This window comes from Sinocyclocheilus anshuiensis, unplaced genomic scaffold (genome assembly GCF_001515605.1).
Source record: "Sinocyclocheilus anshuiensis isolate Anshui unplaced genomic scaffold, SAMN03320099.WGS_v1.1 scaffold567, whole genome shotgun sequence".
Classification (NCBI taxonomy): Eukaryota; Metazoa; Chordata; class Actinopteri; order Cypriniformes; family Cyprinidae; genus Sinocyclocheilus; species Sinocyclocheilus anshuiensis.
The window spans coordinates 351,556-378,713 of record NW_015549600.1 but is presented as its reverse complement, the minus strand read 5'-3'; the positions used below and the strand labels follow the sequence as shown (position 1 = coordinate 378,713).

General features: G+C 36.4%; 1 protein-coding gene across 4 annotated transcripts in view; it reads left to right on the top strand.

Moving 5' to 3' along the window:
* LOC107658670 (polypyrimidine tract-binding protein 3-like) overlaps positions 1–27,158 on the top strand; it is a 70,783-nt gene that overhangs the window by 12,507 nt on the left and 31,118 nt on the right. For 2 of the 4 annotated variants that reach the window (XM_016447317.1, XM_016447315.1), the window contains exon 2: positions 22,835–22,910. The exons of 1 other annotated variant lie outside the window; for it this stretch is intronic. In XM_016447317.1, coding sequence (XP_016302803.1) covers positions 22,886–22,910 — 25 coding nt within the window. In that variant the 5' untranslated portion in view covers positions 22,835–22,885. Of the gene's footprint in view, positions 1–12,840; positions 13,278–22,834; positions 22,911–27,158 lie in introns of those variants that run through there. One more of the 4 variants, XM_016447316.1, reaches the window with a different exon arrangement.

Sequence of the window (27,158 nt, the reverse complement as noted above, 5' to 3'; positions counted from 1 at the left end):
TTCAGTGTGGTCTGTTGTATACTGCACATTTTAGCAAATGTAGTATGCATCAAATATTCTATGCATACAAACTACACATACTGCATACTGCAGAAATACTACAGTATGTGTAGTATGATAGATTGGTAATATACAATTCCATATATAGTAAAAGTTGTTTCTTCTAACTGGAAGGATGCTTGGGAATGAATCAGTAGTGAAGTATGTGGCAAACACAGCCCAGAGTAAATTACAGGGACTAGATTTAGAGGGGTTGGCCACGCCAAACACCCCCCAGCGCAAATCCCTACCAGTCTGCCAAACTCAGGCACAACAGATGCCGTTTGGTTAACCAGCGCATCATGTCTGAAACCTCAAACAGGTTCGCCCAATTCGCTGAGCTTTCCACTGATGTTTTAGGCTTGTAAAACTCACATCAAATGTCATATGCCCATGTGTTCTATTATTATGCCAATATCCCATTATTCACAAGCATCCAGTATGAAAAAAGAAAGCATGCATTGTCAAAACATGACTCAGCCTGTTGAAAAATCTCGATAGCAGAGGATGGCGCTCTCATTTTTTCCAAACGCTGAGCTCCCATAAATGATGGTGGGAAAATCCCAAATGCCTAGTTTTTCTCCATTTTTGGCAGCACTCTAGAGCTACTGCCCCTTCTTTTGCTCTCGCCAAGAGTACATGCTTTTAAACCAGAGATGCTGTCACTGGAAGTCTTTCAGATATCCTTCCAAAAACACTTTGCTGACACCATTGAATTTTCTCTGACAAAACAGCAGAGCAATTGACAGGACATTATTGGGTGTCGACTTGACTGAAGAGACCAGTAAGATGGCAATTATTTTTTTTCTTCATAACCTGAACACAAAACAAACCATTTCAAAATCAAATTTAAACAAACAAGCATCATATATACTGTTGGTAAATGGTGTTATTTTTTAAAAATAAATCTATTAATTCATTCAAATATACATTATAAGTGCAATGCCATATTCGTTTTAATAATATATTGTTCTGTCTCCCAACTACCATCACACCAAGCGACCTCTCCCCTCCGTCACCCATTTTCTTGTGACCGTTTCGTTTTGTGTTGGGTTAATTCTGTGAAGAATGCCACAGTTATATGGCTAGAAAATCCTGTTATTTCTTTTACACTTCATACTCCATCATCAGTTCCCACAAACATACTGTAAAATCAGTTTGCATTGCCAGAGTCCATCTGTATTTTTTATATTTTGTAATACCTGCAAAGTCAGACCTTGAAGGTAAAATTAAAATCTTCTCTCTGCTACTTCATCATTGATCCTGTAGAGTAAATTCGCCAGTGTTTTTTGCTATTTCAGCAGATGCCATTCTTCCTTGTCAGCAGTTATGAGCTCGCAGGCCTTCTGTTGGCCCAGTTGTGGAAGTATTTCAAAACTAAGTCAATTTTGACATTTTCTGGAGAACATTCGAGTTTCGTAGACATGCAGAACTCACTGGCCTGATACAAAGGTGTTGTAACTAACCTGTTCTGAATGGTATTAAGTTTGTTGTTATGCAGTTGCTAGGGTGTTCTGGGTAATTTCTAGTTGGTTTCCTCCTGACATAAGTCAAAAGAGCCCACCCCTAAGTCTCTACAATATTCTGGGCTCTAGATACGACTCTGGAACCTGTTTTTTTTTTAACCAGGTGAAAATCATAAATGTTCATAAGTCGTAATCATAAATTTGCTTTGAAGCATTATTCATATCCATAGAATGTGTGTTAAAATCCCTAACCCTAAGCATGAGTAAAGGGCCATAGACACCAAGGGTGAAAACTATGAAGTTTTAATTATCGCTGTAATTCCATATCACAACTATAAAGATAACGACACAAAGGAAATATATGGTTGGAATCACTTTGAAAGTCATTTTTCTAGCAGATGAATGATAAAAATATTGACTGCTAATAAGACTTTAAAGAGCTTGAGCATTTAAAGTGGCAGACGACAAAACAGCAGCGCATGCTTAAAATAAACAGAATGATATTGTTTGTTTTTTTTTAAATTAGAATAGGACAGTGTAGAGTAGACAGGAATTGAAGAGGTTGAGAAGGCGGGGGGGATTCAAACTCGGGACGCCCGTAACGCAATGGCGTTATATGTCGCCGCACTGCCCACTAGGCTATCGGCGCTGACAACAGAATGATATTGTGCGTAGGTGTGGATGCTACTATATACTATAGTTATAGTTATCTTTATAGTAATCATTCTTGGTGTGAACAGTCCTTTAAAGGGCCATTCACACCAAGAACAATAATTTTAACGATAGCTATAATTATGAAGTTTTAATAATCATCCTAATTCTATGAAAATAGTGAAGTCCACACCACAATAAAATGATAATGAGAGAGGAATGGGAATCACTTTCAAACTATTTTTTCAGCTGCTGAATAATAAAAACTTTGAGATGCAATCAAAATCCACCCAACTTTATTAAGCCCAAGCATTTAAAGCTGCAGATGTAAGATAAATAGAACATTATTGTGCGTTGGTGTGAAGCTAATATAGTTATCAATACAGTTATCTTTTTATTCAGCAGTCTTGGTGTGAATAGGCCTTAACACATTTATTCTCAGCATTTGTAACACTGTACAGTGCATCTCCATTGGTAGCTTGGAAATGAGTCATACTGTAAGTTTACATCAGCTTAAGTTTGATCATTTGCTTGAACGTATTGTTCCCTGTGTTTGTTCCTGAGTTATGCAATCCTTGTGAATCTTGCTTACCAGTAAAGAACATTGTGTTCCAATGATAGGCCTAATAAATGAAACCTGTATTTCTCTAAATACTGCATTCATTTTTTGTTTTCATGAAACAGGATACAATGTTTGGAATATTTCCAGATTTATCGGGGAGTTTAACCTGATATCAAGTGATTTTGTATACTAGTTATACATATTTTATATGAGTTGGAGGTTCAGTCCTTGCACTCAATGCTGCTGGGTTAGTGTTGGTCTTCAGTAAACTCTTTCTCTCTCTCAATTGACTGAAGCAACTTTTGTCATTGTTGACACGGGTCACACTACAGGACAAGCTGTATACTCCATGAAATAAACAAATAAAACAGCTTTTTCAAGATCACAATTCTAAAAATGTAGCATTTTGATGTCCTTCATATACTGTACAAGAAAGTTATCTATGGTAGTATCATACAAACATTAATAACCATGAAGGCTGACTTAGTTTTATTTAACTCACTCCTTCCTTTATTGTATTTTGAAAAGCTAAAACCTGTATCGGTCCTCTCAGCTATCCTTTGGTCTAAATTTAAAAAACAACAGAGTCCACAACATAACTATAATGATAATAATATAGAGGAATGATAATGTTGGACTCACTTTGATTTTTATTTTATTTTTTTACCAGCTGATGAATGATAAAAACATTGACAGCCAATCAGAATTCACCCTGCTAAAGAGCTCCAGCATTTAAAGCGGCAGATGACAAAACTGCAGTGCACTTATAATAAACAAAACGTTAACCTCTGTTGGTGTGCATGCTAATATATTTGTCATTCTTCGTGTGAACGGTCCACACACTGTCCTTTTGACGCAATTTTTGCCTTCAGAAGTGTCCGCGTGCAGCCCAATTTTTGCGACCGAGTGGATGATCCGCGTACAACAGTGCAGGCGCTAGGTTAATGTTGAGACAAAACGAGCCAATTAACGATAGCTATAATTATGAAGTTTTAATAATCATCCTAATTCTATGAAAATAGTGAAGTCCACACCACAACTTTAATGATAACAATACAGGAATGATATTGTCGGAATCACTTTCAGAATGATTTTTTCAAGCTGAGAAATGATGAAAACACTAACAGCCAATCAGAATCAACCTGACTTTAAAGAGCTCTAGCATTTAAAGCGGCAGATGACAAAACTGCAGTGCACTTATAATAAACAAAACGGTAACCTCTGTTGGTGTGCATGCTAATATATTTGTCATTCTTCATGTGAACGGTCCACACACTGTCCTTTTGACGCAATTTTTGCCTTCAGAAGTGTCCGCATGCAGCCCAATTTTTGTGACCGAGTGGATGATCCGCGTACAACAGCGCAGGCGCTAGGTTAATGTTGAGACAAAACGAGCCAATTAGGTGGTACTGCGCATGTTTGAGCTCGGCCATCCACACTCATCCGCGGTTGAGCATACTTTGACACCTTGCATGTAGTGATGGCCACTTTCGAAGCACTGCTTCGTGAAGCTTCGAAACTTTTGTGAATCATTTGTTTAGAAACAGTGGTTCGGAGCGCGTAACTGCCAAAGTCACGTGATTTCAGTAAACGAGGCTTCGTTACGTCATAACCGTTTCGAAACGTTTCGAAATTTCAATAGTTCGCCTCTGGGGGGGGTGATCTCTGTAAACCCGTGAATCATGCGAGTTCATTGAGATCGCCCCTCAGAGGCGAAACATTGAACCAGTGTCTATAGTTTTTACCTGATCTCAGATCAGTTTCATCAATTTGTAGACATTTTTAACGAGACATTTGTGTAATTAAAAGAATGAGAAGTAGGTAATAGTCTCTTACGGCCTCTATATAGAAGCTTAAAACAAACAAAGCAAGCCTGCAAATTAATATAAAATATTTTAAAAACCACATATCATACAGACACTTCATATTTAATGGTATTTTATTATTTTTATTGCATTTAACGTAGTATACTTTCAATAAAACATTTGCAATGGGCTTTAAAAGCTTTTTATGCATGTTTTAGCCTGAGTTTTTGTTGCATTTGCACACGTTTGACTAGCAGGCGTCACCAGCGTGTGGTGTTTCGAGCGTTTCAAAACAGTGAATCATTTTGCAAAGCAATTGGTTCAATTGATTCGAAGCTTCGAAAAGGTTCGTTTCTCCCATCACTACTTGCATGCACTTGTCAGCGTCAAAGTCTGTTGTGTTGTTGTTCAGTTTCCTTTGTTGCTCGACTTTGAAACAACAGCCCGGGCCAGTGTTGCCACCTTGTGGACAAACTAATTACTACAAAAACATTCAAGGCTCATGTGCGAGCTGAGTGTACAGAGTATATGAACAAATTGTGCACACCCTATCATACGCATAAAAACCAACATATACTTTGTAGTGTTTAAGTATACTTTGGACTTGTGTTACACCACGGATAACCTGTTGAGTGTGTCTGTCCCTCACTCTTGCTCTGTTACCGGAGAAGTTTCAGTATTTTGACTGCTGAGCATTGTTAGCGCTCTGTTGGCATTCTGGTCTCCGCTGGCGGCCTGTGTTTTGGCTAGGGAGGGCTATTGTTCTACTGTACTCCTGTGTTTCACCCAAAGATCTCCCCCTTCTTCCTCACCTCACTTCTCATCTGTGAGGAATGAGAACTATGCAGTGTCCCGGATGAACCTGGCTCCCACGTCGCTTCGCCCCTTGTTTCTCTCCCATCCTGTGAGGGAAGCTTTCTTTGCTTTACCAGAATCTTTGACTTTTAATGATTTGATTCAACATGTGACTCACAGCTTGTAATGGTGTTCATGTTTTGAAGTGTTTAACTGGCTGGTTAGTTTGTAGATGTTTGGTTATGTCCTCATGAGTTTTTAGTGAACCAAAAACATTTACTTTAGGGGGTTTTAGATATTAGATTTTGTTTTGTGGTTGGATGTTTACATACAGCTACTTTCCACAACTGTGCTACACTGAAGTAAGCAAATTTAACAAACAGTTACAAAGAAACAGCAAGTACCATTGAATTAAAGGGGACATTTTGCTATGTGGTTAATAAGACGTTTGGAATTGTTTTAACATGTTTTAGCATGAGTCTGTTCACACAGAATGCGTTTTTCAGTTCCACTGCACTGCTTTTTCATCGTTTTTCTATGTAAACACAAGCTAGACTATGGAAGCCTGTTTCCACCATGGGATAAAAATGTTAAAAAGGTAATTGTGACTTTGTATCTTACAGTTCAGACTTTTATTTCTTGCAATTCTGAAAAATAATAAAATCAGAATTGAAAGAAATTAACTAAGAATTGTGAGGGGAAAAAAATTAGAATTGTAAGATAAAATTCACAATTACCTTTTTTATTGTTTATTTTGTGGTGAAAACAAAAAATTGTGAGATATAAACTCGGAATTGTGAAAAAAGTCATAATTACCTTTTATTTAGGCCTATTTAATGGCAGAAACCATGCTAGACAGACATGTTAACCATTGCACTCACATCTTGCATCGTTTGCAGCATCTCGCATTTGACACACACGTTAAAAGAAGTTAAACTTTTAAAAAACATTCCCCTTCCCTGTGTCTCATGTGTCTATGGAACCCCCAAGTCTCTATGGAATAAATCAACAAAAAATAAAATGTCATTTTTACCCTTGTGTTGTTCCCAAAAGAATATATTTTGGAAAAGACCTCAAGTTCCCTCCCCTCATACAATGAAAGTGAGTAGGGTAGAATGTTGGACCCCATTGACTTTCATTGTTTCAACTGTTTTTGTCCATACATTCTTCAAAATATCTTCTTTTGTGTTTCGCAGAAGAAGGAAAGCCAAACAGGTTTAGAACAACATGAGGGTGAGTAGGTTTTTTTTTTTTTAAATCATTGATAGTTCAGCAGTATTACAGGAAATGCAGCTTTCAGTTCAACTTTACAGCGACACAACATCCAAGTCTCATGTCCAGAAAAACACAGATTGAGACAAACTGGACTCTCATATTTGTGGTATATCTCTCTGTAGCCTACAACATATAGCTGTATGTGTTTCTGAGTGTTGGTTATCTGGTTGCAGTGAATTCATGTTGACATGCTCCAGCATCAGGGTCAGTTTATAAAGCCGGGCTGACAGAACATCTCAGCGTTCTGGTTTCTGCGTTCTCCCCCACATGCGCTGCAGCTCAGGTAAAAGGCAGGCTGGCTTTGATGGGATCATATGGCCGTTCCTATCTGGCCTCACTGTCAGCTGGGCTGGTTTCAGTTCTCTCCTCTTTATTACCTCCCTACAATATTAAAGGGAAATGAACACCGGTCTGGCCCTCCCCACAGTAACATGAGTTGGCAGTTCCTCTTTCTTTTTTGTCTTGCTGTTATCCGTTCTGTTTTGTTTTTGATAGCGAGACCAAGGTTAGAACTGAGTTTTACTTGTTTTTGGTAAATCTCACAAAAACAGGACCAGGTCGCATTTGCATTTTGCATAAAGAAAATTAAACCTGACATTATTTTCATGACAGTTAACTTAAGGCACATTTCACCCACAGAGTCTCATTACCGCAATGCGTGCAAATGCACTGTAAAAAATGAGGTTTGATTATTGGAGTACATTTTAAGTACTATTTCAGTTTGTCTACTTCAAAATGGCATATTTAACTCTTAACAACTTGGTGTTTCTTTATGATTCTGAAATTTAATAGCAATTTCTGAGCGAAAATTTATTCTACGCCAATTTTTTCATGTGGTTTACTTGACTTGTAATTCCTATTATTTTCAATGAAAATTCTCATTAGATTTTTACTTGCCATATTTTTTTGTTTCTTATTTAAATAAGTAAAAACAAAAGGACTACAACAAACACTACATTGCTTTATTAATACTTTACAATTTGATATAGCATTTTTTTCATTGCAGTTATGAGAATGGATTTTTTTCTTGCTTTATGGTAATGAAATTTCTTTTTCCTGTAAAACTCTTTTTAATGATAAAAGGACTTTCTATGTTGTCATCTATGCTAGGCTACCCATTAAAAACTTGGGGGGAAAAAACAACCTTTTAGCATATATATGCATCTCTTTTGAAGGACTACAAATATTGATGACTCATCTTGCACACAGAGGCGTGTACAAATCATTATCCAATCAAATTCTGTCTAGACTTAGCATGCTCCTCCCTCCTTCCTGTCGATATGAAACAGGAAAGAAAATCATGGGGTCATGAAAATAGAAGATGTGATGCAAAATATCCTATATTTGGACTTTAAATGCGATTTCTTATGTAATTCTTTTAGTTTTTATGTTAAATAAACATTTTTGGCAGGTTTTTCACAAAACATGCCAAAAACTGCAAAAACATCAATAACGCCGATCAGGAAGTGAATACTCATTAGCTGGTGTTGATTAACTTTCCAGCATCTGAGGTGTGAATGTAGACTAGATGGATATCAGTCCCTGAACTATCCACACAACAGAGAAAATCTAACAAAGAGCCCATAGTTTGAATCCAAGGACTCTTTTTTTTTAATACATTTCATCCCGCGTATGATAGTGAACAGCAGAAGACCCCAAACCCTCCCTCCCTTCCTCCCTACTGGAGGTCTTTCACTGCCCTCCGGAGAGTATCAGAAAGCAGATTTGGGGAGGTTTGGTGTGTAGGAGTGTCTATGAACCACCAAAACAACTTCAACTCACATGTATCCTTGAAATACAGAGCGTGCAATTCCTGTGTCAACTTGATTTCTTGTTATGGGAGGTGTAGTTCATCCAGCTGTCTTGCTGTATTTCAGAGAGAAAGAAATTATTAATTGAATTATAATTCTGGATCAGGCTGCTTCTCTTGAAAATAATCTCACAGACAATTTTCACTAGATGTGTCAGACCCAGCATGTTGTGGCAAATGCAGACATGTTGAAATATCACTGCTGGTTTGATGTTAATTTGACCTGAGGTAAAATTCTCCTTGCCTGCCATTGTCAGACCCCTTAAAAATGTAATGTGGTATGAGCTTTCCTTTACTGTGGACCTGTATGTGATGTTATATGTGATACCTTTTATACAGCCCTGCTTTCCTTTCATCTACTTTTCCATTTGTACTACATTATCTGTTGTTTGCGTTTAGTGTCACACAGAGTAAGTCGGCGGCTCTTTCAACAGTGCTAGTTAATTGGAATGTTCTGTTAGCTGTGTTTGTCCAGTCGTATCCGGTTACTGACGAGGGGGGTCCATCTCAATAATAGATATCATAGACAATGAAGCTGGAAAACACACACGCACACATTTACACACAACCCTCTCTGTCCTTCATCTCACACCTACACCAACAGCGATGTGACAAAATGCTAACATTATAATTAACAGAGTTGACTACAAGCTTTAAATTATATTTAATGATTTTGATCACAATGCAGCGTGTCAAAGCAGAACACTTTGTAAAAAAAAAAAAAAAAGATCTATACAGCAAGATTGTGAGTGGTGAAGCAATAAAGTAGAATGTTTCCATTACTGACTGTAGAGCTAAGACACTTCCATTTTAATCGGTGAAGCTGACTACTATAACGCAAGTGCACAAGTGGTGACATGCCAAACTAGAACTAGGAAACAATCTAGCTAGCTAACACTGAATGAACCAGTTACATGATTTATTTGTACATTATGGTAATTTCATGCCTATCCGGCAACTTAAACCCAAAAATGAAAATTCTGTCATGTATACTCACCCTCATGTTGTTCCAAACCTGTATGACTTACTTTGTTCTGCTGAACACAAAAGAAGATACTTTAAAGAATACTGGTATCCAAAGGTTGGGTGAATTATCCTTTAACTGGATCATCACACCCCTCCAATTTGAACACTGCAATGCAATGTATGTGAACTAACCAATTCATAATGCTGTTTCATACACTTATAATGTCAAATTAGAAGGCTTTAATTATAATAATCAAAGTTATAATCTGCAATTTGTCAAATAATGTTGACATGGTTTACCATTGGGGAAACAATCCCACCATAGTTACCCATTTATTTATATGGGGAAAATAAAGATAAATATTGAATCAGTTTATCTCCAAACAGATTTTTTAATAAGTGAATAAATAGTAAACAGGATGAGTCACCAGGGCCTCATCAAACACTGTTGCTGAATTCAGAACAGCATACTAGCATACTACTCTTTGAGGCCAATCACAAAGAATGTGTTGAATTCCACTGCTGCTTTTCAATTGTTTTCTACTGTATGTAAACATGCACTAGACTAGATCGACACGTTTGACCGTTGCGCTTGCGTCTCGCATCTTTTGCTGTGTCTCCCGTACTTGACACAGAGTTCTAAAAATGTGGCACTGAAATTTAAAAGTAGTTCTTAAAAAAATGTAAGTGGATTTATTCAATCTCATCATGCACCTCAATAACGAGCGTAGCATCAATGTACACTGAATGCTAGCCAGTAGAGAACCATGCACTGAATGAATTCCCATGTCTTGCCAGAAGATCCGCAGCACTTCAGCCGACTTTAAGAGGAGTAATGTGAATGAGGGCCGGTGTAGGAGGCTATTTCTGTGTTTTTTTAATTCCATTACTGTCTCGCGCTTTTAAATGCAAAAAATGCAATCTGCTTGAATAGGCCACTAACTATTTCAGTGATATCCACCTTATTTTTTAGGATAACAAAATAATACAACATTGTAATACACGTTGTTATTCACAGGGTCAGTTTTACTAAGCAGAGCAAATTGGCGCGAGATCGCAATTCCAAAACAGCGCCGATGGGCGTGGAAATTTCTGCGGGTGATTTACCAACAATGCGCACATGAAAGAACACAGGCGCAACATCTCATTTACATATCGACCAACGCAATATACCAAGCGCAGCGCAAATTAGCGTATTCGCAAATAAAGAATAAAGAAATAAAGAAGTCACAGTACGTTGAAAAGAACCGGAGGCCAAAAAATGAAGGTTTGCAAGAAGTTTTGATAGACCTGGTACGTGACTCCTAGTTGGGGGTTCCAAGTCGTCTTTTATTTCCTGAAGCAAATTAAAAATAACATGGCTTAAAGTGATAGTTCACCCAAAAATGAAAATTTGATGTTTATCTGCTTACCCCCAGGGCATCCAAGATGTAGGTGACTTTGTTTCTTTAGTAGAACACAAACGAAGATTTTTAAGTCCAGCCGTTGCAGTCTATCAGTCGTATAATGCATGGCAATGGTAACAAAATCTATGAGAGTAAAAAAAAACATGCACAGACAAATCCAAATTAAACCCTGCGGCTCGTGACGACACATTGATGTCCTAAGACACGAAACGATCGGTTTGTGCGAGAAACCGAACAGTATTTATATCATTTTTTACCTCTAATACACCACTATGTCCAAGTACCTACAATGACTGTGCACTGTGTAAACAATGAGTGACGTATACGCGCGAGAGATCACTTCCAGCGCTTGCGTAAACTACGCCAGAGCGCGTACACACCTCACGCATCGGATGCCGTGCGTGCGCCCAAAGACAGTTGGACATAGTGGTGTATTACAGGTAAAAAATTATATAAATACTGTTCGGTTTCTGGCACAAACTGATCGTTTCGTGTCTTAGGACATCAATGTGTCATCACGAGCCGCAGGGTTTGTCTGTGCATGTTTTTTTTACTCTCGTATATTTTGTTACCATTGCCATGCATTATACGACTGATAGACTGCAACGGCTGGACTTAAAAATCATAATTTGTGTTCTACTGAAGAAACAAAGTCATCTACATCTTGGATGCCCTGGGGGTAAGCAGATAAACATCCAATTTTCATTTTTGGGTGAACTATCCCTTTAAACGATATGTTTGGACAATGTGTTCTTGCTTTCTAAATAAATTAATAGACGTGGAAAAAATCCTCTCCCTTCTACCACACGCTCTCTGCGGTGCCTCCTCCTAGCGCAAAATAGTTTAAGACATGCTTTATTAATGGCGCAAATACACGTAATTTGACGAGCGCAAACATTAGTAAACCGCATTGCGTGATTCATTTTAATACTCTCCTCCCATAAATTTTGCGTCTGAAAGGGAAACTCCTACAAATGCATATTCAATAAGGTCAGGCGCAAAAATAACTGTCCACACCTTTTCAGCACTAATTCTTCACTGAGCTTCTTTAGTAAAACCTGACAGTACTATTATATTATATTATATTATATTATTACTATTATAACGCCAAAAGATGGTTTGCGCTGGCGCAAGATGTTAGTAAAACTGGCCCCTAGTTATTTACTGGTCCACCTTATTTTTAGGGTATGTTAACATTTTACAAAATAGCATTTTACTAAGAACGTAAAAGTTTTTCCTTTGTGTTTTTGAAAAGTTTCACTTGTAACTTTCCCATTCACGTGTATTCACTAAATTGACTAAAACTGTTTTATGCATGCCAGGCCAATATCTGGAGACGTCAGTTTGTAAAGAAACACTAGTATGCCCTGCTCACAACAAGTAGCATATGCACATGACCTCACATTTTCACAAATTTGCGTTTTTGTCGTTTACACTGGGACGGTACTGATATCATTTACAAAAACTTGCACTTTGAAACATTTTGTAGCCCACCAAAACACATTTGCCGTGTAAATGAACGACCAAAACGCATAACAAGATCAAGTGCGGGCGTGGCCAACTAACTTGATCTAACTTGAATGTGCGTGACTTCCGGTGTCATTCGCTTCAGGTTATTTTACCTGTACAACGCTGCTTTAAACTGCAAACTGATATTTGGTATCATATTATTTTAATTTACTATCATACTCATAAACACACTGGTTTTGCAGCGCAGAGGTTTTACCGTTTTCACTTATTTATCTGTAGCAGCTAAAGAATCTGAAGTCTCGCAAATTCACAGGAAATAGCTTGTAAAATATGTTGGATAAAGAAATGATAGAAATAAGAGTAGTATGCTGTTGCGAATTCACACATCGTTTATCGTGTAAACACGTGATTGGCGAGGTGAGAAACTACGCAGGTAGTTTAGTTGATTCTTAATGGCGTGTCGTTGGCTGTAGTTTGTTGCGTCGCTCGTTTGCATCGAGTGAACACGAAACCACAGGACAGCTGTTCCCCGCTGTTTCTAGGGAGACTGCTCATCAACCTGTTGCTCTCCGTCTTTTCTTCTGTCTCCCGTTATGATGCTCGCACCCTCTCAGCAGCGGTATGAGGTTACAGTTTATGATGTTCACTTGTTTGCTTTCGGTTAATAAGTGTGCACACACATTCCTTTTTCTCCTTTCTGTCCACGCACACAGACAGCGACCCATTAGTGTAGTGTGTGCATTCCTGCCTCTCTTTCACACACACGCCCATGTAACACCCTCCTCCTCCTCCTCCCTCGATTCATTTTCCCTTCTGTCTGTGTCTCTCGAACCCTCACTGTTCTCCTGAGCTCCATCTGTTTCTCTCTTCCCTTCATCCCACATGCACTTCTCTCACTCTCCTCCTCCTTATGCTGTCTCTCTCTCTCTCTTTCTGTCTGTCTGTCTCCCTCTGTCTGTCTGTCTCTTTAATTCTCTCTCTCGTCGCTTATGAACACAAGAATACTCTTGACATGCTGGAGATGAGTTTAAGGTACAGTTTTGCTTGTGTTGTTATTTTGCTGGCAAGCTCTAACATTTAGACTTCCTTTGAATAGTCATGGAGGAAAAATAGCATTTGTTGTGTGGAAATATGTCTAATTATGTCTAAATGTCATAAACAAGTTGTTATACAATGTCAGTTTGCTTTGGACAATGCTTAATTTTTTTATCTAATATTGACTATGATATCAGAAATACTCTATGCTAATGTAAACTATGCTTATTTAGATATTTGCAAACATTATTTCAGTAAATGTGTATGTTCACATAAAATACTTTTGAAGACACTGTCATCTGCGCCATTTAAAAAATATTTTACTATTTTTAGGCATGCAGTTATTCTTATTACTTGAGAGACTGGACATATCTGTACCTTTTAAAAATTAATGTCATCATTTAAAATAGATTAGAATAGTGAAAATAAATAAATAATGGCCACAGCAACTAAAAACACACTTTCTCCTCTACATCCATATGAATTTTACCCTGAGACCTTGATGCACGTTCAATTTGTTTTCATGTTATGCATCAAGGATTGACTGAATTCTCAAGCTGCCGATGACATTTAACGATTTTTAATAAATGAACCGTTTTTCTGCTTCATTGCACTATGGACTCCATCTGTTGATGAAAGTCCTTGTTGACATCTGGTTTACTGTTCCATGCGTTTCCAATATGGCAACCTTGTATCAAAATGTATGTTTACTAAGCAATAATATTTGGAAAGATTGTAAGAGTGATGTTTTCGCAGTTATCTATTTTGTAGTAACAGCAATCTGCCCAAGTGTTTATGAGGATGCATTCAATGAACTGCTATCTGAACATCGTGCACCTGCATGTGTGGATAGTGGAAAATCAATATGATGCTGGTTGTTTTGACTTCATTTTGAATTGTTTAATGATGTGTGATTAATGCATGCTAAAATACTTTCTTCTATTCCTTTTTAATAAGCAGAGACCGTTGTAAGGGTACCATATGTAGGTCAGTTTCCCTGAAAAGTGTAACTGTGGCACCAGTATAAACCATCTGTTTGGCTGAGCAATGAAAGACACGGAAAAACTCATTATTAAAATACTTTCTTCTATTCCTTTTTAATAAGCAGAGACCGTTGTAAGGGTACCATATGTAGGTCAGTTTCCCTGAAAAGTGTAACAGTGTGGCACCAGTATAAACCATCTGTTTGTCTGAGCAATGAAAGACACGGAAAAACTCATTATTTTTGTAGTTATGTATGTTGACGCTGACAATAACAGAAATTATACACTTAAGCTTTAAAAAAAAAAAAACGATAAATAAAAGTCATTAAGGATCATTGACTCCTTTTTAGGTGAAATTCAGTTGTTGTTTGCAAGCTCTGGTCACAGATGCATGACTAGACGATCACAATAAAAAGTGAGAGAGAGAAAGAGGTTAAAACAGTTGCTCAGGCAGACTAAACACATGTTCACACACTCGACGCACACAGCGGGGTCCCTCCAAGATAAAAAGCAGACATAGAGAATTAATCCTCCTCCATCACAGTCTGAGAAAGTGATCGGAGGAAATGATTAGATGATGGCAGATGAACAACCCTGTTTGCTCAAAGAAAATTGACTCCACACCCCTCGTCCCTTTAATGTGTTATACTTACACTCCAAAAAATCTATTTCTTAAGTTTTATCCAAACATCCTTTAAAAGACTATTAAAGTTCTAAGCAAATTTGTTTAAAACTTTCATTTAAAGTTAAATATTCATATCTAAAATGAAATATGTGTTTATTTAAATATTTAAAAATGTACGTGTGTAAAAATGTGTGCTTGCATACATATATAATATTTGAAAATGTATTTTCCCAAAATTCAATATAAATGCATATTTAAATATTTCAATATATATATCTAAAATTCAGTGTACACATTTTTAAAGTTAAATCAATATTTATGTTCATTTAAATATATCAAAAATTAAATGTTTTTTTTAAGTTAAGTATGTATATCTAGAATTCAATAATTACGTTTTGTTAAATATGTACTGTAGATATGTATATCAAAAATTCAACGTAAACGTTTTTTAAGTTAAATATGTGTAGAATTCAATATTTATGTTTAAATATTTAGATATGTATATCTAAACTTCAATGTAAACTGTTTTTTTAAGTTACATGTGTATCTAGAATACAATATTAACGTTTATTTAAATATTTAAATATGTATATCTAAAATTTTATGTAAAAGGTTTTTAAGTTAAATATAGCTAAAATTCAGTGTTTACGTTTATTTAAATATGTATATCTAAAATTCAATATGTTTATTTTCTTAGATTACTGACAAACGATTAAAAATTTTGTTGAAAGCATAAATTCATGGATGTTCTTGCTTAAAACAAGGTTCATACTTTGCCAATGTGCGTGCGTGCGTGCGCATGATGTTTAGATACTTTAATTGGAAAACAAGACAAAAACAAAAATGATTGTAGTGTACACTTGATTTCCTTTCATACAGACTGAGCCTGATGCATGATCCTAACCTGCAGGTTTAAACACCTTTATATTTTACACATCATTCAGTTATTTAATCGCACAGTTATCTGCCTGCTGTCAATAACACCCTGAATTCTTTAACTCTGAGATATTATTGCGCAAATTTTGATGCCTGCCACTGCACGCATGATCCGTAAATCCAATAACTTGAATAACAAGGCCATCAAAGAAGCATCAAATGGCTGAGGAATTATTCACACGTTGCATAATATCTCCGTCAGGAAGGAGCTGGTCTGTTGTCTGTCTAACGTCTTTGATATTCATTTCAAAATTGCTCGCACTGCAAGAGAACAACATCAGTCCTGCGTTTCTCTTTAAGCCCAAGCTGGGAGGCCAGGCGCTAGTTTGGCTTGTTTTGAGTCCGAGATTGATAAAACTAAAGATCATTTGAGCCTGGCATGCATCCAAACAGCTCCGACAGAGAGCTCTCGGCCACAAATTCACTCTTCGATTCCTCAATTTGGTCTGATGGAAAATGTTATTGTCTGGCAATGCTCGTGGTAACAGGGCAATTTGGCACAGCAACATGTTGTGGTGAAACCCAGTCGAAGCGGATGGCTTGAGACTCGAGGATATTGATTTGTTCGATGTCAGCTATATAATATTTGTGCCTTTCCAGGGAAGTGGCAGTTTTTCTTTCACCGGCCGGCGCAGGCAGGTATTTACTGGCTGTTATAGACAGATGTGTGTAAAATGCCTTTGTTTGTAGATGGGCTCAGCGTATGTTTAGGTAATTGCAATATAAACACTAGATTTGTATTGTGAATCTTAGCTGTAATTGAGGGCTGTGAGGGCAGTTTGTCCCAATATCCTCCTTGGTGGCATCGTTGGCTGTTTCCATGGTTATTCTCTTTGCTGCTTTCAACATAAAAAACAGCAACCGAGCATCCCACAGTGCCCATAGGATCAATTGCTGCATTCAGTTTTGGGTTTTATGCACTGTATTACCATGTTTTAAAATGGTTTTTCATAATAATTAATACTTGGTTCTCTGTTGCCATGTGAGTAAAGTGGTTTTGCCAGAGCAATTTTATGGTTCATGGTTCATGAATATTCACCCAAAAGCTCGTATGACTCTTTCTTCTGTGGGACACAAAAGAAGATATTTAGAAAAATGTTTATGCTGCTCTTTTCCATACAATGAATGAGGGGCTTTGCTTGTCAAGATCCAAAAATGATGCAACAAGCTCTTTATGCTCTTTTCTGTAAAATGTTGGTTTAGCTTTAGGAACAGACAAAAAAAATAACTGGCAAAGAGCAAAACTGAAAATCTGCTAATCTCAGATCTCATTTGCATTTGGGTTAAAGGTGCGTGATATGTTGAAATAAAATCCATATTGCAGTATGATGTCGATCAGGCAGGCTGCAGTTAAATTAATATATGCACTAAGTAGTTTTACTGAACAGCGCACTAATATTTTTATTTCATTGCAAACACATATATATGACATATATAACCTTTAATATTATAGTAATAAACCAAATGAGAGGGTTCCCTGTATATTTTAAAGCATTGGTTAGCAGAGATTTTTTTCCGTAAGAAAATCAAACTATCGGTATTGGCAGATATCATTCTGGATAATCAGCTATCAATATCGGGATCAGTATCGGTGCATCTCTAAAGTGTATACCGGATTTGACAGCTCAAGCCCCTTATTCAGTTTCATTGTATGGAAAAGAGCAGCATGAGCTTTTTCAAAACATCTCCTATTGTGTTCTACAGAAGACATATACATATACATACATATTTTTACAATTATTTTTATGCAAAAATGCTATGATCATTGGTTCTCACTTGTCTTTGTAACCAAACATGATGCACCAAGTGTTAGTAAAGTGAGGCTGAGTAAATTACAACTTTCATTCTTGGGTGAAGTATTTGGCTCTTGTGTTTGTTTTTAGTCTACACCCTTTTTTCTCAGCAATACCCTGATGCTGCGTGTCAAAACAATAGCTTGTCCACACTTAAAAAATCCTGCAGATAACCTCCAGCGATGTGCACTCTAGATGAATGAACGGTGAAAATTGCGCTTTTAAATTATTAACTTCTGCAACCCTGACAACCTGATTTCATTTTCTCTGCCCCTGTTAATTACAGAATATCCCCCAGCCAGGTTATAAAAATGATCAAACCATTATTAACTATCTTTAAAGCCTTGTCTTCTTTTCCGCTCCATTTTAAAAAGATAATTTTAAAGTTTTAATTTCCCCACCAGATTTTTTTCAGCAACACGTCTTATTAATAACATTAAGCAGCAAGTAGCAGCGGCTTTTTGTTTGTTGTGGAAATAATGTCTCCCCTATCAAGAAAACCAGTCACACCTGCGCATTTTCATTTGCATTAGCACCCAGAGCTTTTGTTTAGCGAATGCTCGGAGAGATAAACAAGAAGGATGCATTTATTAATTAATTAAGAGAAGTATAAAACCCAGAGGAAAACAAACTATACAACTTGCAGTGATGGCTGACAGCGTGAATCTCTTGAAAACATGTCCAGGACACATTTTACCTCAAAATAATAATAGTAATAGCTTGTTTTAACTTGCTTCAAATGAAGCCTATTCATGACATTACTTTCAGGACAATGAAGCTCATTATCGCTCCATATTCTCATTACAGTAATGATTCAAGAGTGTTGTTTTTAAGTTTATTCCTAATAGTGATTCTCATTACTGTAATACCAGGGCTGACCATTAAGGATGGCCCAGTGCCCGTGTGCGAGTGTTTGGGGCAGTTGACAGAACGGTCACTTGCTGAATCAGGCCAGTGTATGACAATACTACATTTTAGCATCCACAACAACACATACTAATGTTCTGTTATTATAAGCTTGTGCTGCAGTTTTGTCATCTGTTGCTTTAAAGGGATAGTTCACCCAAAAATTTAAATTCTGTCATTTAATACTCACCCTCATGTCGTTACACACCTTTTAAGACCTTTGTTCATCTTCGGAACACAAATCAAGATATTTTTGTTGAAATCCGAAGGCCCAGAAACGTAGTAAGAACATCACTAAAATAGTCCATGTGACATCAGTGGCTTACAGAAGAGAAGAATTGTTGAATTAAGTTGTTATTTTTGTTTTCTTTACGCACAAAAAGTATTCTCGTAGCTTCATAAAATTCAGGTTGAAACACTGATGTCACATGGACTATTTTAATGATGTCTTTACTACCTTTCTGGGTCTTGAACGTGTCAGTTGTGTTGCTGTCTATGGGAGGATCAGAAAGCTCTCGGATTTCATCAAAAATATCTTAATTTGTGTTCCGAAGATGAACGGAGGTCTTACGGGTTTGGAACGACATGAGTGTTGAGTAGTTAATGACATAATTTTCATTTTTGTGTGAACTATCCCTTTGGGTGCTCGAGCTCTTTAAAGTCTGGTTGATTCTGATTGCCTGGTAATTTTTTTTATTGTTATTTGGCTGAAAAAAAAAAATGATCTGAAAATAATTCCAACACTATTGTTCCTCTGTGTTATTATCATGGATTTAACTATTTTCATAGAATTACAGCAAATATTAAAAGTTAAGGCCTACAGTAATCGTTCTTGGTGTAAACGGACAAAATGTTATAGTTATAGTTATCGCCCTTGGTGTGACCTTGCATACTAGTTTTACATTCACTAATGTACGTTTTATGCCTCTGCTGTGGTTTGCATTATTTTCACAGAATAACAGCGATTAAATTTTTTTTAGGTATAGTTATCGTTATTGTGATTGGTGTGAACAAAGCTTACGTGAATCTCATGTTTGCTGATGCACTGTACCTTTGTTATGCCACTAGTGTGGATGAGGTTTTTGTAATTCACAAAATTTCAGCATATAATAAAAAATGTATGGTTGTTGTTATCGTTTTAGTTAGCATGCCTTACATTGATGTATATTTTTTATGTCTAGTAAAAAGCAAAAATATTTGGTTTCCTGTGTCATATTGAATGTTGTTGCTTTGAGAATTCTTCTGATGTAAATATATCACCAAGACAAAATGATCTAGCTGGCTGACATAGATGACATTAAAGTAATAAGTTTTTTTGCATTACGGTAATGACAACTGGAGGGAAATGACTAATTGTCATAAAAATAATGGAAGAAATAATGCGACAGATCTTAATGGGGCTGAAAATGGCTTCATTTTCTCAATGCAAAATATAATTGATTAGGTCTTTAATTTCATTTTTGTCTGAAGTGTGACCTGGACAGATCCTTTTGAGTTTCTATATTTGCATATTTCCTTGACGTATGAAGAAGCTCTATTTATATCACGTCAAGTATATACTGTGATGACCATATCTCTAAAAATATCTGATGATCAAATATTTCGAAAATCCAAGCACTCGTTATTTCGAGAGCACATTATTGAAGTCAAAAACGTCCGTTTCTGTAATGAGTATATCTCCGGTTTTCATACAGAATTTGAGGCTGATGAGAGAATGCCAGTGAAAGGATATAATTGCAATCAGACCTCGCTCTCTCTCTCTCTCTCTCTCTCTCTCTCTCTCTCTCTCTCTCTCTCTCTTTCTGCCCTCGACTAATTAAAGACACTCAACTATAACGATGGCGGAGTGGGAAAATGGCACGGTGGAGTTGGCGAGGGCGGGGCCGTGTGACATGCCCTGACCCTCAGAGGGCATGTTCAGAGAAATGGCGATTAAGATGCGAGCGCTGAGCATCAGTGTCGTCTGTCGTGTTTCATCACCCTCAGCCCATCTCAGCACACAAAATGTCACAGGCATCAGAGAGGGGCTTAGCTGTAAAGGGTAAAGAGATTCTTATCGTTTTTGTTCCTTTTTTTTTTGCATATTCATACTCTGCTTTTTTAGACTAAATTCAATTGAGTCCAGGCAAAGATAAGCTTTGTCTTCTTTCCTGGTAGGCTGAGGTGACAGTAACGCGCCAATAGGGAGATGGCATAGAGGTGGCTCCGCCTGTGAAGCGAGCTCTCCCAACAACACCTGGCTGAGTTGAATAACACAAACGCTGTGCTGCATTCAGACCTGCTGCGTGTATCACGCATGACCCTGTGCATGAACTCATTATTAATAAGAGCTACAAACTGCCTCATCTCGCTTACATTGGCAGTAGATCTCAAATGTCTGCTTTGGCTGCACGTTATAGGCTTTTTTCTCTACCTATATGCATGAGGGGTTTGGCCTGCAAATACGTGTTGACCATTTGAGACACTGGACCACAAAACCAGTCATAAGGTTTCATCTTTTGAAATTGAGATTTATACATCTGAAAGCTGAATAAATAAGCTTTCCGTTGATGTATGGTTTGTTAGGATAGGACAATGTTTGGCTAAGATACAAGTATTTGAAAATCTGGAATCTGAGGGTGCAAAAAAATCTAAATATTGAGAAAATCGCAAATTAAAGTTGTCCAAATGAAGTTCTTAGCAATGCATATTACTAATCAAAAATTAAGTTTTGATATATTTACGGTAGGAAATTTACGAAATATCTTCATGGAACATGATCTTTACTTAATATCCTAATGATTTTTGGCATAAAAGAAAAATTGATAATTTTGACATACAATGTTACCCAAACAATACCCGTAATCAGTTTAAAGAAACAAGAAAAAAAAAAAAAAAAAAAAGAACAGTGAGCGTCGCAAAAGCAGTTTCACATTTCCACTCAGAGCGTTTTTTTTAATCAGTCCATTCCAGCAGCACTCCAAGATTTCCATTTTTCATTCCAATCACTGGGATGCGAAACCAGTAATGAGTGATCCTGCAAATATTCTTTCAACAATCTTTCGCAAACTTTCAACGAACCCCCTCTTTGTTCAAGCAAAAAAAATCCCACAACTCCACATGCTGCTCAGCCAATCGAATTGGAGGACCAGAACTAATTATTTTATAATATTGTTTTTTCTGATTTAGAATTTCTTATGTGCTTTTGGTTTTACCACTGAAGCTTTGGTGTTTACAACTGTGCAGTTTGGTATTAGTTAATAGAGGGATATCGTTTGCTTACATTGATTTAACTAGTGCTGTTATTGTTAGCTTACAGAGCTGTGCACATGACATGCAGGAAGAAAAAAAAAGTAAATCTTGTGTACGATTTACTAATTCGTTTCCTCGTTTACTAAATTGTTTGTACGATTTACTAATTCGTTCCCTCGGTTTACTAAATTGTTTGTACGTTTTACTAATTCGTTCATCGAATTGGAGGACCAGAACTAATTATTTTATAATATTGTTTTTTTCTGATTTAGAATTTCTTATGTGCTTTTGGTTTTACCACTGAAGCTTTGGTGTTTACAACTGTGCAGTTTGGTATTAGTTAATAGAGGGATATCGTTTGCTTACATTGATTTAACTAGTGCTGTTATTGTTAGCTTACAGAGCTGTGCACATGACATGCAGGAAGAAAAAAAAAAGTAAATCTTGTGTACGATTTACTAATTCGTTTCCTCGTTTACTAAATTGTTTGTACGATTTACTAATTCGTTCCCTCGTTTTACTAAATTGTTTGTACGATTTACTAATTTGTTTCCTCGTTTTACTAAATTGTTTGTACGATTTACTAATTCGTTCCCTCGTTTTACTAAATTGTTTGTACGATTTACTAATTTGTTTCCTCGTTTTACTAAATTGTTTGTACGATTTACTAATTCGTTCCCTCGTTTTACTAAATTGTTTGTACGATTTACTAATTTGTTTCCTCGTTTTACTAAATTGTTTGTACGATTTACTAATTCGTTCCCTCGTTTTACTAAATTGTTTGTACGATTTACTAATTTGTTCCCTCATTTTACTTAATTGTTTGTACGTTTTACTAATTCGTTCCCTCGTTTTAAGAATAAATGAGTGAAGCACTCTGTTTGGAGTACATTTGAATTTATTCCAGTGTATTCCAGTGTATCATGGTTGGTTTTACAGCTTTGAATTGGGTATTTCAAAATATTTACATCCAAATTTGGCATAATAGGTGTTTTTTTAGTGTGTTATGGGTGGTTTCTCATATTTGTTCAGATTCCCACTTGTCATTTTGACTGAAAATTTCATATTCGTGTGTTTCAGTGGGCATCTGGAGAGCCTCCTGTTTCCGCCTCCTCGTGTTGCTTTACTACCATGAGCAGTTCCACTCCATCCACAGGTACTGTCTGTTCCTCAACATCACTTCCATTTTTAGAGATGATTTGACTTGGCCTTTTTGCTGAGTTATTCATGCGAGGTATTACGTTCAGTCGCAAATTTAAAGACCACATGAAATAAACGCCAGTGTTCGCAATTGACGCGAAAATGTGTTTTCATAGTCTTTCATTAAAATTTCATAACTTTCCCCGCCTCTGACATGACTTTGCTTTTCTGCTAATATAACCAAGGGTGTACAAGTGAGACAAAATAATACTTTATTCTGATTGGTTACAGCATTGTACGGTATAATGAGTGCTAATGACGTTCCAGCCAATTGATTTCCTACATATAGCGGCTGTGCTAGTTCACTCATATCACTTACATACTAAAATAATTTGAACTCAAATCAATATTTCATGTTCATTTATTTATTTTCTATGTGAGTAATAAGCTGGATAATGTACATTACAATCAGCCGCTCATTATCACACAAACCTCCGTTTTGCCTTGGGGTCCTGATTAGCATGCAGAGGTTTATTTTGCGATAATGACAAACAGACTGTAAATTATCCCTTATGTTTTAGCCAGGTGTGTTATGAATATGAATATTTTGATACGTTCGGAAATCTTACAAAAGTAAAAAGGTAATGAAGTTTTAGCAAACTCTGTTTCATGTCGACATTCTTCATACTTCTTCATGTAAAGTGTAAATCAGCCTATTCAAACTTTTTGCAAACAGATGAATTTGCGTCTACTGTTGGTTCGATGTAAAAAATAATAGTAATAATCATAATATCTTAAGTCTTAAGTTAAATTCAGGCAATGTTATGGACAGTGGCTTCTAAAAATCATACTGGCACAAAATGTATTATAAAAAGAAATTGTTATTGCTTTTTAACAGCACTGAAAACAAACCCTTCAGTGATCAGTGTGCGGTGGTGAAATGGTTGGCGAGTGTATTAGCTGTTATTTGACCATCTGAATGGAGATAAAATGGAGGGCAGAGAGAAATGACCCCATCTTCTTTCTCTCGCTCACTCATCCTCCCCCTGGTAAACAATAATCCTTAATATGTTGTTGTGCTTTGAAAGGGGAAACAGTGTCTCTATTATTTTGGGAGTTTAAAGTGCAATGACCAGGGATAGCCTCCGGACAGCTTCTATATTTTGATATTTTCTGCTTCTCATGAAAGCAGCACAGTGCACGCTTTTAGACGTGCTTGGCATTTTAGTGATCTGGTGAAATAATTGCAAAATGACGGCTTTAAATGTGGTCTAGCGTTGAATGGCTGGTATGATTTGCGGATGCATGTTGTGCTGAAACGAATGCAAAAAGGAACAGAGATGCTAGTATTGTTTTGAAGATCAAGGTTTGCACTTCTCTGTGAAGTATTGCCGTTTCTGGCATTTCCCATGAATCATTGCATTTCCTTGGTGTAGTCGTGGTATAGTCGATCTTTTTTTGGTTTATTGTTTGATTTTGAGACTGAATCGCCAAAGCCAGAAGGCAGAATTAGAGTGCGAGAAAGTATTTTGTAGGATTTAATGTTTTGAATACCTAGGTTTTGTCTGGTTAAATGCCATTGTTTTTAGATTAAATATATGATAAGTATAAATATTCTTTCTATTCATTATGTAATATTTTATACATTTTAAAATTATATTAAAATATATTACAATTATTTATACTTTGTTTATTATAAATAAGTAAATAAATATTTTTATAACTTATGGGGAAGTCGTGGCCTAATGGTTAGAGAGTTGGACTCGTAACCTAAAGGTTGCGGGTTCGAGTCTCGTACCGGCAGGGATTGTAGGTGGGGGGAGTGAATGTACAGCGCTCTCTCCCACCTTCAATACCACGACTGAGGTGCCCTTGAGCAAGGCACCGAACCCCCAACTGCTCCCCGGGCGCCGCAGCATAAATGGCTGCCCACTGCTCCGGGTGTGTGTTCACGGTGTGTGTGTGTTCACTGCTGTGTGTGTGCACTTTGGATGGGATAAATGCAGAGCACTAATTCCGAGTATGGGTCACCATACTTGGCCACATGTCACGTCACTTATTTTTTACATTATCAATCATATGGCTTTAGGCACACTATTAAAGTTGTACAAAAATGTATGATTTAAAAAAAAAAAAAACAAGAATGAAGGTCCACCCCTAAACAGTGTACAAAACATATGAATGAGATTGTACTAATTCATAAAAATTCACCAAAATGTAAAGTAGTTATGAATTGCCATGAGAGTGTGCTGGAACTTTCCTTTGTCAATTTCAAAATCTACTGCCAGACTTGTCCATGGATAATGCACTTTTTTTCTCTTTTCAAATATTATTTTGTGTTTTATGTTTGTGATTTATTACCAGCCTACGGTGGTTTACTGGTCTTATCCGGTTTATCTGGTCAAAACAGTCCTGCCTAACCAGCTTTGTCAGGCTTGGAGATCAGCTAACCACCTTAAGTTACACTGTTTTCTTGTGTAAGGTCAGCCATTAAAAACCCTGTATCTGTCAACCGTTAATCAGAAATATCCTGTCATTAGCATTTAGCCCAATTTGTTCTGGCACTGAATTCTACATTGAATTGAATTTGACCCTTATATTTTTCTCTGTAATGGAGTCAGCAGTATCATTGTTTGGGTTTCTTGACGCGAAACGTCCTTCTCCGTGCAACGTGGTTGTTGCTACGCAAAACTGGAGCCATAACAAAGCTGACCATGAGTCTTTGTGCTGATAGCCCAATCTAGCTAGCTTACATCAAGGTCAGTATAGTCCCTGCTGTTTAAAGCTGATGAAAATAGTTTTAAATAATTGTTTTCATTAATAAAATGGTAATAATTTTACTAGAAGGTGTCTTTACTCTTTTGATTAAAACCATGCTGTTCAATGAAAAGCTAGTCATGCTCATACAGCAAAAATATATTTTTTAAAAATATTTTTCAAAATACAAAAACAAAACATGTGTTTGCTAAAATATAGTTCAAAATATATTTATGTAAATATGTTTTTATTGTATATTTTTGAAAATGTATTTTAAAAATATAAACATTTTTAAAGCATTTAAAAAATATTTTCTTCTATATATTTCTGTCCAAGAAAATGCATTAACGTCACATTTGAAGCAAAATTTGTTGTCTAACGTGTGAATATACATATAATATATTCGAGTACAATTCAGCAAGAAACATATACTTTACAATGTTACAAAAATATTTTTATATAATATATACATATAAATATATACAATAAAATAAAAACATTATTAAATCATTATAAATCTAGTTTTGATCTCTAATAGACTATCCACATTTGCATTTAGCCTGTATTTTCTTGTTTTTAGCCTATATTTGTATGTATTTTCTTGCCTCTGATACAGTTTGAAATATATTTTGGTATATGAATATATTGTCTATTTTAAAATATATTTCATTGAACTTCACTGTTTACAACATATAGCCATATAGGTGGGAGGATGTTTTCTGTCATTATGCAAAAATAAAATGCTAGTCCTTTACACTTTTCGGGAAGCTACTTGGAAACTGTAAACTAGCCATCCATAAATTAAAGCAGCTAAACTATAGTCTATATATATATATATATACACACACACACACACACACACTAAAATTAAATTAGACTTTCAAAGTGTACTCCATTTGATAGCATTGATGACTGTGCTGTCCATTGGCTGCGCTGTTTCCCTCCAGAAGTTGCCCAGCTAATAGGGAATATTCTTAGAATGTTCTGGCAAGGTTCTCCAGTGATGTTGATAGAACATTCATTCAAAGTTGTTTGGTCTTTAATAATGTTCTCAAAATGTCAGCACAAAAACATTATTTATACTTGAGTTTTGGAAGCTATTTCTGAAACATTTTAATTCAGAATTCATCTCAAATGTGTTGGAGAACATCTAAGTAACATTCCCATATGTTTGCAAAATAATAAAACCGAATGTACCCATTGATGTTGCCTTTAACGTTCACATAAATGAGAAAAATTTGAGATGAATGAGAAACCCAGTGTTGCTGGGTATGAGCGATAAAATGTCTTTGTACTTGTTTAAACTAGTCGTTCAAATCTCATAACCGCCTCACACCAGCACTCGTCAACATAGCCGACTATTTCTATTTTTGTTGCATCTCTAGTAGTTGTGTTGTTTCTTAAGGTCTTGATTGTTTAATTACTCTACTAAACAAAGTTTAGTTTGTTAGTCTAGTTAGTTGAGTTTAGTTTATTTCCCCCCCCCCCCCACCCGCCCCGCCTCCCC